The sequence below is a fragment of the Macrotis lagotis genome, chromosome 2 (genome assembly GCF_037893015.1).
Source record: "Macrotis lagotis isolate mMagLag1 chromosome 2, bilby.v1.9.chrom.fasta, whole genome shotgun sequence".
Classification (NCBI taxonomy): domain Eukaryota; kingdom Metazoa; phylum Chordata; class Mammalia; order Peramelemorphia; family Peramelidae; genus Macrotis; species Macrotis lagotis.
Genome location: NC_133659.1, coordinates 169,056,339 through 169,072,539, shown reverse-complemented (window position 1 = coordinate 169,072,539; position 16,201 = coordinate 169,056,339). Strand labels below are relative to the sequence as shown.

Here is a 16,201-nt window from a genome sequence, read left to right as displayed (position 1 = left end):
TCTCCCGGGGCGCGGCGCCCACTTCTGTAAGCAGAAGCTGCCCCGGGCCCCCGGCGGCGCATGCGGAGAGGCCGGAGGCTCGGCCGCCCTTTCCTCCGGCCGGTGGGCGGGCGGGCCCGGGGCGGGAGGGATGCTCGTTCCACCGGTGCCCCGCCCCGCCCGCGCTCCCCCTCGCCCTCTACTCACCACCTCGGTCCTCCGGGCCCGGCTCTCCTCCTGCCCGACTGCCCCCCGCCCCGGTCCCGCCTCCCATCCCCACCCCCGCCTGGGGCTGGTTGAACGCCTAAGATTTGGGGGGGGCGGACGTGGGTCAGAGGTCAAAAGCGGCAGCCCCGGTTCCGAGGTCCGGGCCGCTGCCGTTGGGGACGCCGGTAGGGCCAGTTAGGCCGGCGGAGGCTCCCGCGCGCGGCCGTTGGCTGGCGGGGATCTCGCGAGAGGGGGCGGGGCTCCGAGAGGTCGGCGCCTTCTCCCTCCCCAGCCCCTCCCCTCTGTCCCGGTGCGCTCTCCCTCCCCCTTCCCCTCCTCCCTCCCCACGCGGCGCGAGCGGCTGACAGACCCGGGAGAGGAAACGGCCCTCGGAGCCGCGCTCCCGCCCAGCCCGGCCCGGCCCCGCCCCGGGCCTCTTTAGCCGGTAACGTGGAAGGGTGCAGTGCCGGGCAGGGCGGCGCGGGCCTGGGCTGGGCAGGGCGACGGGGGCTCGGGGCTCGGGGCGGCTCCGGCCCCCTCCTGACGCGGGGCTTCGGGAGCTGGGGGGGGGGGGATGGGGACGCCTCCGACCCCGGCGCCCCCTGGGGTTCGAGGCGGGGCCCGACCCCTCCCTGGGGCGGGGCCTCCCTGGGCCACGGCGAGCCGGGGCCGCGCCTGGATGGGACTGACAGGGCGGGAGCGCGCCCGGCCTGCGGGGGCGTGCCTGGAAGGGGAGGGCCTCGGGAGGAGGGGGGCGCGCGCGGCGGGCGGCGGGAGGGCGGAGCGGGGCCGGGCCGGGCCGAGCCGGGCCGAGCCGGGCCGAGGGAGCGGGCGGCGGGCGGCGGGCGGCGGGCAGCGGGGCCGGCCTGCGGACGCGGGCTCGGGCGGCCCGTCTCCGGCGGGGCTCTTCCGCGGCCCGGCGTGGCTGACAGCCGCCCGGGGCGGAGGCGTGGGCGGGGGCCGGCGGGGGAGGCGGCTCCGGGCGGCTCCGGGCGCCCATTGGCTCCGAGCGTGTTGAATCGGGCGATGGAAAACGCTGAGTCCGTGCGCGGCCTCCCCCCGCCCTCCGCCCGTGGCGAATGTGCGACGCCGCGGCGGCCTCGCTTTACGCTCGCGGGGTTTGGCTGTTGCAGGCAGGAGCAGGGAGGAGGCGGCAGTAGCAGCAGGAGCGGCGGCGGCGGCGGCGGCTGGGAAGCGGTCGTGACGGCGGCGGCGGCCACCTCGGAGACGATGGCGCGGCTGGTGGCGGTGTGCAGAGACGGGGAGGAGGAGTTCCCCTTCGAGAGGAGGCAGATTCCCCTCTACATAGACGACACCCTCACGGTGAGCGGGCCGGGCCCGGACCGGGCTGGCCCGGCCTCTCCTCTCCCTTCCCTCCGCCGCCTTGGCAGCTGCCCCCTCCCCCTCCCCCCGGCCGAGCGCTGCGCACTGGGGAGAGACGAGGGTGTTGCAACTCGTAGGCGAGGCCTGCCCCGCGGGCCCGGCTCTGCCTCCCTCCCTCGCCCCCGGATCGGTCACCCCTCGGGGGCTTGCCCCGGGCCCGACGCCCCCCGGCGAGAAACGCCAGAGCCCCGGGCGCCATAGGGCCTGTCTCCTCCTGAAGCCGCCGGCCCCCGAGGACACTTAATGCTTCTGCAACTGTCACAGCTGGGCCGCTGCTGCCTGCATGCGTGCGGCCCTGAGATGCGCGGTACCGGCCCAGCAGCCCAGACAATGAAGGGCCCGGCGGGCCCGGCCGTTCTGGAACAATTCCGCCAGAATGATTTTTATTGAGCTCTGTCTCGATGTCAATTCTTTCTCTGGCGACGGAGGGCAGGAAGTAATACAATTCTCCGAATGGCCTAACCCGTTTTAAGAATCTACTTGAAAAACGATTTATCTCGCTAGGCTGTAATTCCTCATCTAGGGGTTCCTGACGTTTTTTTTAAAAAAAAAAAGCACAACAAACCCTTGTCTTTAATTTCCCAATCACCATTTTTTTAGAACTTTTGTTTTTAATGGTATAAACCTGTCAAAAAAAAAAAACCTAGAAATGCCTCTACCTTTTGATTGGGAGGTTTACAATTCTGGGTTTATAGTTCCTTTCAAGAGTTAATACTCCTCCAGTTCTATTTGGATCTGTTTTTACTGTACCATAAGGGGGGAAAAAAAAGGTGTTTCCTTTTGGAGGAAATGGCAAAAACTTGCAATTGAATCTTACAGGAAATAGTGCAGTTGCTTGTCACTATTTTTTAATAGATCTCTGATCAATGTTTTCTTTCTTGAAATCTGTTTTTGATTTCCTTAAGTTTTATTGGAGTTTAGAACTAGATTCAAAGGGTGAAAATGAATTTGTTTTCAAAACAAAGGTTTTTATGTTATAAACCTAAAGTGTCTGCTAATTGATTTTATATTTAGTTGTGAAAATAATGCCACCTAAAATTTACAGTAGCTATTAAAATGCAAGTCATTGTTAGAGGTGCCACTCTTGTTGGCCAGTGTCAAGACTGGATTGAGATGCAGTATTTCTGTTTAAAATTGAAAAATGTGATTGAACTAACTGGATGATTTGTTGGAATGTCCAAGGCAAAAAGCCATAATTATTCTTAGTCTGGTTGCTTTTCCCTGAGAAAAGAGTGGAGTACTTTGTTGTGTTTAAGACTCAAGGAAAGAGGATTTATTTCTATTGCTATCAAAAAATAGATCCATGGTGTGGGTACCCTTTTCTGTCTTCTATATGAAAAATATAGGGAAACAGTTTTAAATAAAAAATTAACATACTATCCTTGATATTTTAAATGGTCCATTAATCCATTAGGATAATCAGCACTCATGGAAACATTGTATGTAATCTACCTATTTTTTTTGTTTGTCCCAAAATAGCCTTTTCCCTGGGATCTTGAAGTGAAAAAATTTCTATCAGAATAAAGAGATTGGATGTGAGGAAGAAAATATGAGACAAATCACAAAAATATAATACTTAATAAATTTAAAACATTCATTCTTCCATGTTTACCTTTTAACTTGTAATGAGGAATGATAAGCTAATATCTCAACATTAGAAGATAGTATTGAAGGGTTCCTGTTAAGCATCTGTCTGTGATGATTCAGACTTTTATTTTTTTTAAAGAGCCCTTCCCCCTCTACATTTTGAACAGTTTATTCTCTTTAAGTCACTGAAAATTGATTTTTCCCTACTTCTAGGTTTTATCTTGTTACCTGATAGTTCAGAGCTGCAAATAGTTGGACTTAATTATGTTTGAAAAATATGAATTTAAAAAATCTGAACATTAGTCACTTAGACAGGAGAACACACTTCTTTGGGATTTGAACATTTTAATCACTAAATATTTATTAGTGAAATATTTCCTCTTCAGTTATACTATAATGGAAGAAATAGGCTTCTTGAAGAGCCCTTTCTCTCTCCCTAATATGCTAAGAGAATTAGCAACCCCAGTCACCTGTTGACCTAGGTGGGGAGAAGGGAGGAGGACAAGAACAGTTAGGAGCAGATCACATGTAATGGCACAACTATGAGAGAAGGTATAGTAGACTTTCATGGAAAATGGTCTTAGTAAGGTATTTATGAAGTTCATTGAGTTTGAACTTTGGTTCCTTTAAGCACTGATAATGTCCTGAGCAAAGTATGTTCTCTGGGAAAGCACTGGTACATTTTTAGTAGCCAGCATCAGTAGTGATTTCTTTTTGGTAGCCATGTGTTTAGTGGATTCTGCTCCCTAATATGCTCATGATCCAGAAAATGATGACAATGGGTAGGGGTGAAGGAGATTGTAGAATTTTACAACCTTTTCTCTGCTGATAGGGATTTTTGTTAGTAGCCAGATTGAAATCTATCTAATGGATATTTATATTCAATTAAGGGTAAAAAGACAAGAAAGGAAACTACATTTGAACTTGTATATAAGCATGAATTGAAGGGTAATATAATTTTAATTCTCACTTAGCATTTGTAGAGTGAAATGAACAAAAACTGACATCTCTTATAATGGGAAATACTTGTAGCTCTTTTAAAAAGGGTTTTTGTTAGAAGTTATGCTAACATCTATCTTATCTAAACCTTATCAGGAGTCTCAACTCCAGCCTTTTTAAAAAAAAGTAAGCTCAGATACAAACTAAGGTAGTGAAAGGCTTCCTAATGCTGAATGTTAAAATGATCCATAACACTGAGCATTAGGAGGTCCTTTTACAATAGTGGTAAGCCTGTGCCAGATTTAGGAAGATAGATTTGAATGCTTTAGTCCAATGCTATAGGCATTATGTCTTACTTAAGAAAGAATCCTAAAGATTAATATTATAGACCACTTAGGAAAGCAGAGGTCTGTTGGCATTAACATGGTACTTGTTAGGAACACAGATTTACATTTTAGTGAAACCTTTGAAGAGTTGGAATATATACATTGACCAGAAAGACACTTTAAATTTTCTTTATGATAAATATTAACATCTACTAAGAGGTGTGAATTGTGTTATCAAAAGGTATGAGGTTTCATGTTTTCTTTTTGGAGTCTTGATTTAATAGCATAGGAATGTATTTTGGAGAAGGGATTATGATGCAAATAAAAGGTGAAAGAAGAAGAAATTCATAGTGAGTGAAAAAAGCATTTATTTAGCACTTGTGATGTGCCAGGTGCTGGGGATACAAAAGAAAAGTAAGACAGATTCCATCTGTGAAGGAGTTCAAAATCTCAAGGGGGTGGACCAGTGGACTTCGAGCTGCTGAAGACAAAGCAGAAATCTTAAGGATGCAGCAGAGGGTTAGAGGAATGCCCAAGTCAGGGGTCCTTTTAGTGTAATACAAAGGAAAATGATTTGGATAAATACACTTTCACTTGTTGACTGCAGAGTAGGGGGATAATCCATGAACAAAGGAAAGGAACTAACATTTAGCACCTATTAAGCTAAGGGCTGCTGCTGTGCTTTACCAATATCTCATTTGATCCTCATTGGTAACCCTATGCAGGACAACTTCCTTTCTATTGTTAGATGAGTCCATATATGGAATGTTTGACAGTACTGTTCAGGTCACTTAAGTGATTTTAAGAATAAAAAACAAAATAGTAAAAATTTTTTTCCTCTTTCCCTTTGAAGTTGTTAAATAGTACATGATAATTTTATGTAGAACTTGGCAAAATGCTCCCAAGACAAAAGCCACTGTTGGAAATAAAACCACTACAAGGGAAATTATCCAGTGCTTATAAACTGTCTGTGCAAGACAGGCGCAAATCCAGACTGGACACAACACAGGATATATTGGTGACATCATAAATTGATCTATAACCAAATATAAAGGTCCGTGAAGCAAGGTATAATAACTATAATGTTTTTCCTTAAGATTATCTCAGTTTTTATTCTGCCTACATCTTGTTTGTACCTAGTTGTTTGCATGTTGTCTTCCCCTTTAGACTGTGAGCTCTTCATGAGCAAGGACTCACCCTCCCCTGATTTATATCCTCAGGGCTTACTAAGCACAGTGCCTGGTCTTATATTAGGTGCTTAATAAATGCTTCTTGTGAATAAATGTTCTGATGGGCATCGAAGTCTATAATATATTAAGCATTTTCTTTTGTTTTTCTTTCATAAGACAGCAAAACATTATTAGAGTGAAAGAAAATCAAGAGTTCCATAAACATAGATCTTGGATAAAACACACTGGGCCTTTCAAGTTTGTATCTTTAAGAGAAATTTCCTAGATTGATATTTTGGACTCTATATAAATGCATGTTGAATGACTAAATAACAGTGTAAGTAATGAACTTGCTGATACATTTTGTGTAATTGGACATAAAGTGTAATGTCCAATTTTAAGTAATCTGCTTAAGTACTTAGATGTGAAGTGGCATATTGCATCCATATCAAAGATTTGTCTTTAATGCTTGATTACTAACTAAATTTATTTTTATGTAGAAAACCAAATCCTAAAATGGCACTGACTTCAATATATAATATTGTGTTTTTCTTTTCAGTTAAGATCATTTGATAACTAGATTATTATTAAACGGCTCATTTGAAATAGAACCTCAGCTTGAGTTCATCCAGTTTTCATGATAAAAGAAACAGGAGTAATATAATTGAAAATTCCTGGATAAAGCAATATGCTGTTTTTTTTTTTAAATTAACTGTCTTAACTAAATCATTTAAATTTGTATTAGCCAAATTAAGATAAATCACCTTTATTCTGCCACTTGAAACCCCCCCAGTTAAAAAAAGCCCAAACCCTGGTTTAAAAGCCCAAACAAAGTACCTGGGGGTCAAACAAAAAAGATTAATCATTAAACTGATAATCAGGTCCTGAGGGATTCAGATTTGATCCATTTAAGATGAATATATTTAAGGGGGGGGAGCACTGGTCTTTTATTAAGTTGAAGAGACTAGGGAAGAATATGTTCATGGTGATGAATGTGATGTTTTTATTGATACTGAATTATTTTGCTTTTAAAATCAGTGTCTTTTTTTCTTTACATGTAGATCCTCTGTTAGGTATAATAATATCTAATTTTTGATCACTCTTATAGAAACACATAGTGATTACCTTAAATGTTATATTAGTACTGAAGGGACTGTCCTATATATAAATATAGCAATTGATACCTTGCTTTAATTGAATCCTTGGGAATGAATTTCTTCACAAGAAATTAAAAAAATCACAAATTAAGGAAGTAAAACAGCTTACATCAGTGGAAATGGCATAAGTTATTGGAAGCTACCCAGGTGAAGGTAAACAAAGGTAAATGGGTTGTAGTGAATTTGTTGCTTCTAGATTTCCCCATCAGTACCTAGACCTGCCTTTCTTTTAAGATTTTATTTATTTTGAATTTTACAATTTTTCCCCAATCTTACTTTCCCTCCCCCCACCCTCCACAGAAGGCAATTTGTCAGTCTTACATTGTTTCCATGGTATACATTGATCCAAATTGAGTGTGATGAGAGAGAAATCATATCCTTAAGGAAGAAACGTAAGGTATAAGAGATAGCAAGATCAGACAATAAGATATCAGTATTTTTTCCTAAATTTAAGGTAATAGTCCTTGATCTTTGTTCAAACTCCACAGTTGTTTCTCTGGATACAGATGGTATTCTCCATTGCAGAGAGCCCCAAATTGTCCCTGATGGTTGCACTGATGGAATGAGCGAGTCCATCAAGGTTGATCATCGCCCCCATGTTGCTGTTAGGGTGTACAGTGTTTTTCTGGTTCTGCTGATCTCACTCAGCATCAGTTCATGCAAATCCCTCCAGGCTTCCCTGAATTCCCATCCCTCCTGGTTTCTATTAGGACAATAGTATTCTATGACATACATATACCACAGTTTGCTAAGCCATTCCCCAATTGGAGGACATTTACTCGATTTCCAATTCTTTGCCACCACAAACGGCTACTATGAATATTTTTGTACAAGTGATTTTTTTACCCTTTTTCATCATCTCTTCAAGGTATAGATCCAGTAGTGGTGTTGTTGGATCAAAGGATATGCACATTTTTGTTGCCCTTTGGGTATAGTTCCAAATTTCTCTCCAGAGACTTGGATGAGTTCACAGCTCCACCAACAGTGTAGTAGTGTTCCAGATTTCTCACAACCCTTCCAACAATGATCATTATCCTTTCTGGTCATGTTCGCCAGTCTGAGAGGTGTGAGGTGGTTAGACCTGCCTTTCTTAAATACATTCATTTCACTGACTTATAGCTGTTAGTAGGTATTCAGTGACTTACCTCAGCACAGTATTTCTGTTTTAAGCTAAGTAATTAATTGTAGAAAGAATGTTCCTTTTTAATTATTAAATTTTTAAAAATGAAAAGAATATCATTCAGGGACAGATGGAAAAAAGTCCTAGGGAAGCAGTGTAGGAATAGAGAGGATATCAAGCATGATATAGTGGAAAGAGCATTGAACTGGAAGTCAGTGAGTCTGCTCTGCTTCTTATTAGCCATGTATCCTTGACCAAAGCACTTAACCTCCTTTGCCTTCAGCTTCTTATCTATAACTTTGAGGGAGTTAAACAATGACTTCTGAGGTTCTTTCCAACTTTGGATTTTTGATTCCCCCATTTTTCAGAGTACTGTTAGGGGTCAATTAGCTTTCAGCTTCTCCCTAGAACTTCTTCCTGCTTGTACAGCACTTTCCTAATAAAAGTCATTATTATGGTTCTTCTTTCCACTCTTATACCCTAGAACTCCTGGTGTCTTATTTGATATATTAGTGTGTAATGGTGACCTTTTTATACCATAACTTTCTTTTAATATAATCTGTGGTAGATTATGTGTAGTTGAAACTTAATTATGACTTATCATTTTTTTTTTTTTTGCAAGGCAGTGGGGTTAACTGACTTGCCCAAGGTCACAGAGCTAGGTAATAATTATGTGTCTGAGACTGGATTTGAACTCAGGTCCTCCTGATTCCAGGGCTGGTGCCCTATCCACTGTGCCACCTAGCTGCCCCATGACTTTCATTTTTTTTTTCCAAAATTTATTAAGTACTTGTTTTGATTCAGATGTTTTGGAGAAAACAACTTAAATAAAGCATGATCCCTGCCCTTAAGGAGTCCTGAGGACCTCTTTTTTTTTGTCACTATGGATATTTCCTCTACTGATCTAGATTGTCATTCCTCTATGATTTATATTTTAATTTTTCACCTCAGCAGTTGATTTTAGCAGTCAAATCCTGCTGGTAATCCTCTTTGCACTCAACTATTTCTTAGAGGAGATATCACTGATTTTCTAAGACGCTCAAATCTTACCAGCATATTGTTTAGGGTGTCCCAGAGCTTAAATTTTTGTTAGTGACCTGAGCGAATTGAAGTTACTACTATATCTTTCTGATTTGGATGAACAACCTTAATCTGATGTTGACATGGCATTCATGCAAATCTGCTTTTAAAGTTTACCATTCAGCTCATGAATTGATAAATACTACTTTGTATGTCTCAAAGATGAGGAAAGAATTTTGGCTTGAATTTTTTTTTTTTTTTTAATTTTAAGATGGTGATGGAATTTCCTGATAATGTGCTAAATCTTGATGGGCATCAGAATAACGGTGCACAACTAAAGCAGTTCATTCAGGTAAAGTCTTTAATATTAATTCACTATGAGTTTGCTAAATGCAATCCTTTAATTTGATAAATTAATACAACTTGATAAATTTTATTAACTATTGTAAAGTTATGGTCTGTTTTTGACTGTTACAGGAATGGTCAAGGATAAAATATTATCATGCAAAAGAAATTTTGTATTTAAGACAAAAAAATTTCCAAATCTACTTTGTTGTTTGACTTTTGGAGGAGGGGGGCAGACACATAAATGATTTTTTTTATTAACATTATGATGTGAGAAGATAAGTACATTTTTTAGTTAATTTTCTGATCATCATTTCATTTTGAAATTGACATAGGTGTGAACAGAATAACACTGTATATTGAACTGACCTCACAAAAGGCAAATTGCTAGCTTATATTATAAATCTTAATTCACAAAGTTCCAGAAAATTGTGAATGAAAGCTTGAATGTAAGTGTAAATTGAGTTTCTTAATAGTTGATGGTCTTTTCTTTATTCCCTTTCATAATTTTTGGGGGCCTTTTGAAAAGGAACATAGTAGTAATATAAATTAACAATTTTCAAGAGCAAACATTTCACTCAGGGCAACAAATACTACAATTTCATTGGTAATTTATAGCAGTGGTCTCCAAACCTTTTTGATCTCTTATTCCACAATTTTTTTCCCCTGAGTAGTGGTGAGTTTGCCAGTGGTACTTGAGGATAATTGTCATGCTGGAGAATTAAGTTACATGAGACCACTAATCTGTAGTATCATTTTTTATTCCTTCTGTCATATATATCATCGTCATCTACTAGAAAAATACTAAAATATGATAAACTTGTAATTCATTTGAATTTTCATCTTAAAATTGTCAGTTAAATATTATACAAATATAATGTTTTTAATGTCTTTAATTCCTGAGCATTGAGGAATATGTGCTGTTAATAGGTATTTTATTCTTTTTCTTAACAATGTAACATTTTTGAAGGACTTGTTTTTATTTTTGCTTTCCCTTTTGCTCTCAGCGACATAGCATGCTTAAGCAGCAAGATCTCAATATTGCCATGATGGTGACATCGCGTGAAGTCTTGAGTGCACTTTCTCAGCTTGTCCCATGTGTTGGTTGTCGTCGCAGTGTGGAGCGCCTCTTTTCCCAGCTTGTAGAGTCGGGAAATCCTGCCCTTGAGCCTCTTACTGTAGGGCCCAAGGGAGTCCTTTCTGTTACTCGAAGCTGTATGACTGATGCAAAGAAGCTTTATACATTATTTTATGTGCATGGGTAAGTCAAAGAAAATTGGCTTGCTTAAATTGTGATTTTTGGCAGTTGCTTTCAGAAACTGGATAAAATCTTTCACAAATTTGCTGAAGAAGCATCTCATTGTCTCCCAGTGGGGCATGTTTGTGGATGCTGATAGTGAAATGTTATAATAGTCAAAATAATACTTAGCATAGTATAGGTTTTGAGAGCATAGCTTTGAAGAGATACATCTTTAGACTTGTCAGGTGACTGTATGGGTGGTTTTTCAGTGTTAGAGAAGGAAAAAATATTTATTTTATTTTATTTATTTTTATTTTTATTTTTTTTGCAAGACAAATGGGGTTAAGTGACTTGCCCAAGGCCACACAGCTAGGGAATTATTAAATAGTTGCCTGAGGCCAGATTTGAACTCAGGTACTCCTGACTCCAGGGCCGGTGCTCTATCCACAGCTCTACCTAGCCGCCCTGGAAAAAAATATTTAAATAGTATATGTATTTTTTTTTCATTAAATCCCATTTTGGTGTAGTGTAGGAGTAACCTAGGGTTTCTATGAACTGGTAGGGTTTTTTAGAATTTGTTTTATTTTGAGAACTACATTTCTGCATCAGATCTTTATAATCCTTTTAATTTTATACACTTGCAACATTTGCTCATTGGTATCACCAGATTATCAAAGGGTTTGTGATTCAAAAAATAAGAACCCCCTAGTATACAATAGTGGATGGGCACCCAACCTCAGAGCCTAGAAGACCTGGGTTCAAGTCCCTCCTCTTAACAAATTCCAACTTTGTGACCCTGTGCAATTCACTTATCCTCTTTGGGTCTCAATTTTCTCATCTGTAGAACTGAAGATAATTATTGCCTATCTATAGGATTGTTATGAGGACTAAATGAGAGAGTATTGTAAAGAGCTATATAATTGCTGGCTTATTATCATTGATGGCAAAGGCTAAAATGATTAAACTTCAGAAGAGAAAGTTACATTAATAAAAACTCATCTAGTAGTTTAACCTTATATTTGGTGATGCATAGATTCAGTGTGAAATGATATAGTCATGCATATGTAATCCTTGACGTGTTTGTTTTTATATAGGTCCAAACTAAATGACATGATAGATGCAATTCCAAAAAGTAAGAAGAACAAGAGATGTCAGTTGCACTCCTTAGATACCCACAAACCAAAACCTTTGGGGTAAGTTTGGTTGAACACAAAGATTCTATTTATATTATTAAAATTAGAAGTATTAGGTAAGCTCAGGGGCCAAGAAGGAAACATGAATTTCTTCATACAATTGATTATACATTTTCCACACATTCAATCTGAATATGACTTTTCTAAGATCTTTTGAAGATCTTGATAATTTGAACACATTAATCTTAAAGGATTATTTTTACATTAGAACTTTTTAGATTTTTGAAGGAGTTTTTCCCTAATATAATTTTGTTATTAATTTTATTCTAACCAGTAAGAATAAGAATTATATTTCTTTGACCATTTGGATCCTGGCAGTAGCTTTAAGTATAAATGGTTGTTTCCTTTAATTGTCCTAATCACCTAATTTTTATAAATAAATCATTCTTTGGAATTTATATCTAAGTCTTTCCCTTCTCGATGATTAAATCACCATTGAACCATTTTCAGAAGTTAGTTCTAGGGACATATGGTTCTTCTTCCTATTCCCTGGAATCTTCCATGATTAAGCTAAGTATCTTAGGTAGTTATTGGTAAGTGACTCCTGCTTATCCAGGATGGAATATATATTAAAGTCAAACTTTTTTCTTTCATTTTTTAAAAACCAAATTATGTCAAGAAAAGGGGTGTGGTTAGTACCACTGTTCTTGTTAATTAAAGGTGTCAGTACTCTACAAAATAAACTGGGTTGAATAATCAGTTTTAATTTTCTTGATTTGATCATACACATTCTCTTATAATTGTAGGAAATGATTGAAATAGGGGTGGCTAGGTGGCGCAGTGGATAAAGCACTGGCCCTGGAGTCAGGAGTACCTGGGTTCAAATCTGGTCTCAGACACTTAATAATTACCTAGCTGTGTGGCCTTAGGCAAGCCACTTAACCCTATTTGCCTTACAAAAAAGAAAACCGAAAAAAAAAAGAAGAAAGAAATGATTGAAATAAATGCACCATTTACTTTCTGTGGTTGTTGTTTTTCTTAATTTTTCTTAACTTCTGAGGTGCTGTGTGGTGCAATTTTTCTATTTAGATAAGGAAATAACTTCCTCGTGAGTGGCTTGTTAACTAAAATTGTATTGTAGTCTTGTGTATGTTTTAAGTTTAAAAGTCATACCTTTAAGGTATTCTAGCCATGTTTTTTATTCTAGTTCATGCTTTTTAGGTCCCGCCCAACCTATTTGATTACTAAATAAATTGACCTAAGTATATTAAGTGTGATTAAAAATATTGTTGTGTTAATATTTTGATTTAAGTAGAAAAATATAATGTATAAAATGATAATGTTGCAAGCTTCTTTGACTTGATAATTTTTATTAACCATACATTCCTTATCCATGGTGTTAACCTTTTCATACTTAATCATAAATCTTTTGTAAAAAGATATCATAATTATACTCTAAATTATCTCGGTATCACTGAATACTTGAAATACATTAGCTATTTTAAAGCACCAAAGTAAGGTCAAATTCCATTACAAAAAAGCTCTAACTTAAAGACCCATAAGAACCCTTAGCTAGTGACTTACTTATTCTAAGCAATTGTTAACAATAATATTACAGTACTCCTAACAAATTTGAAGAATATCTTAGAGTTCATTGTAATAGGGTTTGACCTATATCTCTTAGGTTGTAGTTGAAACTAGATTTAGCTTATTTTATACCTTCTTATAGCTAAAGATTTGTGAGGCTTGATTTTATATTTGTCTTTTAATACTACTACTGTACTACAGTGAAGGGAGCAGTAACAGTGTCAGTTCAGAGAAGCTAAGTACAGATAAGAAAAGTAGTGAAGACCACAGGAAGGACAGCAAGTGTAGGATCATTTTCCATTATGGACCTTTCCAGGGAACAGCCAGGTAAAACAAAACACTCCTTCACCCTGTTTTTGAATGTGTTGTTGTCCATATGTAGTTATCATTTATATTAGTATTCATTTTTCTTTCTGCAGAGGTTGTTGGATGGATGTGTGGGAACTAATGTCCCAGGAATGCAGGGATGAAGTAGTTTTAATTGATTCTAGTTGTCTTTTAGAAACATTAGAAACCTATCTGCGAAAACACAGGTAAGTCTTCAAATAAAATGTAGTAATGTTATTAACTGTTTAGTGTTGCCTATTTCTCATTTATTTTCATGAAACATTTTCCAGTATGATTTTTAAAATAACTTGATTTATAATAACAATCCTTCCTATAGAGCGTATAGTATGGCATAGTGGCTAAAGAGCCAGCCTTCTAGCCAGGAAGACCTGGGGGTCAGTTCTGCTTCTGAAACATACTGGCTCTGTGGCCCTGGGCAAGTCGTTAACCTCTCTGGGCTCTAGGCACTGAGTGCCCACTGAGATCTTGAGTTGCAAAGCCAGCTGCACTCATTCATAAGTAGGCAGCATTCTCCAGGTGTTACAGATAGCAGAAGGCCAGATTTAGTGGTATATTCTTCCCTAAATATAATGTGGGACCCTCTTTCCTCTCTGTGTTCCCTATCCTTTCTCCTAGCCACACTTGGGAAGCTGCATCACTCAGCAGTACTTACTAAGCTTCATACTATGTTCTAGGCATTGTGCTAAGCACTAGGATACAAAGATTAAAAAAAAAAAATGAAACACTCCTTGCCTTCGAGAAGCTTACTCTCTATCAGAGGAGGAGACCACCTGTATATAAGTATATACAAAACAAATACAAGGTAATTTCAGAAATGAGGCTCGAGCAGCTGGGATATATGATCAGGAAGAGTTTTATGTAGAATTTAGCATCTGAGCTGAGCTCTGAAGTGAGCAAAGGGTTCTAGGAAATTGGAGGTGTAGAGACAGAACTGAGTTCCTGGCATATTATCCATCCTTTGTAGAGACAGAACGGAGTTCCTGGCATATTATCCATCCTTTGTAGAGACTTGGAGATGGGAGAAATAAAACTTACCAGTTTGGTCCAAAATGTATGAAAGGGGAAGGAAAGTCTGTCTTGGAAATGTAGGTTGAAGTCAGTTCTGAAAGGCTTTATGTTGATCTTAGAGGTAGTTGAAAACTAACCACTGAGTTTATTAGATCATTTAAGTGGTACATCAGATCTCTTGTTTTAAAAATATCAATTTAGCATTAATATGAAGGATGGAACAAAGATGAGGAGAGACTTAAAGGAGATAATTGGACTTTTTAGGGTCTGAACTAGGGGGATGACTGAGTAGAGATAAGGGGAAAGAAGTGACAGATACTAAAATTGAAATAAGACATTGATAAGATAAGTGGGAAAAGCGAATGAGGAGTTAAAAATGATGCCAAGGAAAGATGATGGTATCTTTTACAGAAGTAGGAAGTTTAAATGTGAGTGAGTTTTGAGAAAAAGATGAGTTCATTTTTGAACATGTTAGTTTGAAATGCCCAGTCATCCAGTTTGGAATGTCCACTTGGCATTTGGTAGTAGGACTAGAGCACAGAAGGAAGCTAGGGCTAGAAACACAATCATCTTGAATAGATATTATAAATATAGCCACAGAAGCTGACAAGGTCACTGGAAGTATATGTAGGGGGAAAGGATGATCTAGTAGAGGACACTGAGAAGCAGTTAGAAAGGACAAGAATCCAGGGGCAGCTAGGTGGCATAGTGGATAAAAAACCAGCCCTGGAGTCAGGAGTACCTGGGTTCAAATCCGGTCTCAGACAATAATTACCTAGCTGTGTGGCCTTGGGCAAGCCACTTAACCCCATTTGCCTTGGAAAAAGCTTTAAAAAAAAAAAAGAATCAAAAGAGTAGTGTCATGAATATTCAGAGAACATAGGGTGAATTTAGGAGAAGAAGGGTAATCAGTAAAGTCAAATACTGCTTAGGAGCCATGAAGGATAAGGATTTTAAGGATAAGTCTAGGGTTTTTCTATTCTTGGAGAAAGCAGTTTCAATTGAGTCATGAACTTAATAGCCAGATTGCAAAGAGTTGAGAAGACAAAGTTGTTTGGTTGTGAAAGAGGAGATAAAGGCCAGTCACTTGAAGGAGATGGTAGGGTCCAGTGAGTTGTTGGGTTTCCTTCCCTCTTCTCCCCCTTCCCCCCCCCCCCCCCCCCAATTTTACAATAGACCTAGACATGTTTATAGACAGTAGGAAGGAGCCAGCAGAAAGGTTGAGATTAAACATTTGAGCTAGAAGGGGGGGGTGGTTGAGGGGGTAATCTATTGGAGGAGAAGGGGAGGTGATGGGATTAAATTTGTAGAGGGGCTGTCCTTGGGTCTAGCAGTGTCTCACAAACACCAGACCTGCTTTCAGTCCAGCTCCTATAGCTACCATTGAGGAGAGAAATCATTGTGGAGAAGGGACCTACCTTCCTCATCACTACCAACAACAACTGCTGACCAAATGCCACCAACAGGCAGATAGGCACAGGAGAGCCCTGGGGGTGGCAGCATCCCTGGACCACCGGTCCTGCTTCCATTCCAGCCCTCACAGCTTTCATCCAGGGAGACCCCTCCTATGGTGAAGGAGCCAGTCATCATCATCCTGCTTCTAATCAACTGCTACACACAGGGCAGGCCAGCCTAGCTGAAGCAGCAAGGCAT

At 40.3% G+C, this 16,201-nt stretch overlaps 2 protein-coding genes across 13 annotated transcripts in view; one reads left to right on the top strand and one right to left on the bottom strand.

The window, feature by feature from the left end:
* Nucleotides 1-248, bottom strand: part of MYO19 (myosin XIX) — a 47,010-nt gene extending 46,762 nt beyond the window's left edge. The window contains exon 1 of the mRNA XM_074223529.1: nucleotides 187-248. The gene's annotated coding sequence lies outside the window, so the exon portion shown is untranslated. The remainder of the gene's footprint in view (nucleotides 1-186) is intronic.
* The window catches only part of LOC141513565 (gametogenetin-binding protein 2), a 169,480-nt gene that overhangs the window by 142,278 nt on the left and 11,001 nt on the right, over nucleotides 1-16,201 (top strand). For 7 of the 12 annotated variants that reach the window (XM_074223522.1, XM_074223517.1, XM_074223516.1 and 4 more), the window contains 6 exons: nucleotides 1,320-1,509; nucleotides 9,159-9,239; nucleotides 10,240-10,493; nucleotides 11,567-11,665; nucleotides 13,394-13,519; nucleotides 13,612-13,725. In XM_074223522.1, coding sequence (XP_074079623.1) covers nucleotides 1,320-1,509; nucleotides 9,159-9,239; nucleotides 10,240-10,493; nucleotides 11,567-11,665; nucleotides 13,394-13,519; nucleotides 13,612-13,725 — 864 coding nt within the window. Of the gene's footprint in view, nucleotides 1-434; nucleotides 632-1,092; nucleotides 1,510-9,158; nucleotides 9,240-10,239; nucleotides 10,494-11,566; nucleotides 11,666-13,393; nucleotides 13,520-13,611; nucleotides 13,726-16,201 lie in introns of those variants that run through there. The other 5 variants (XM_074223519.1, XM_074223518.1, XM_074223525.1 and 2 more) reach the window with 4 other exon arrangements.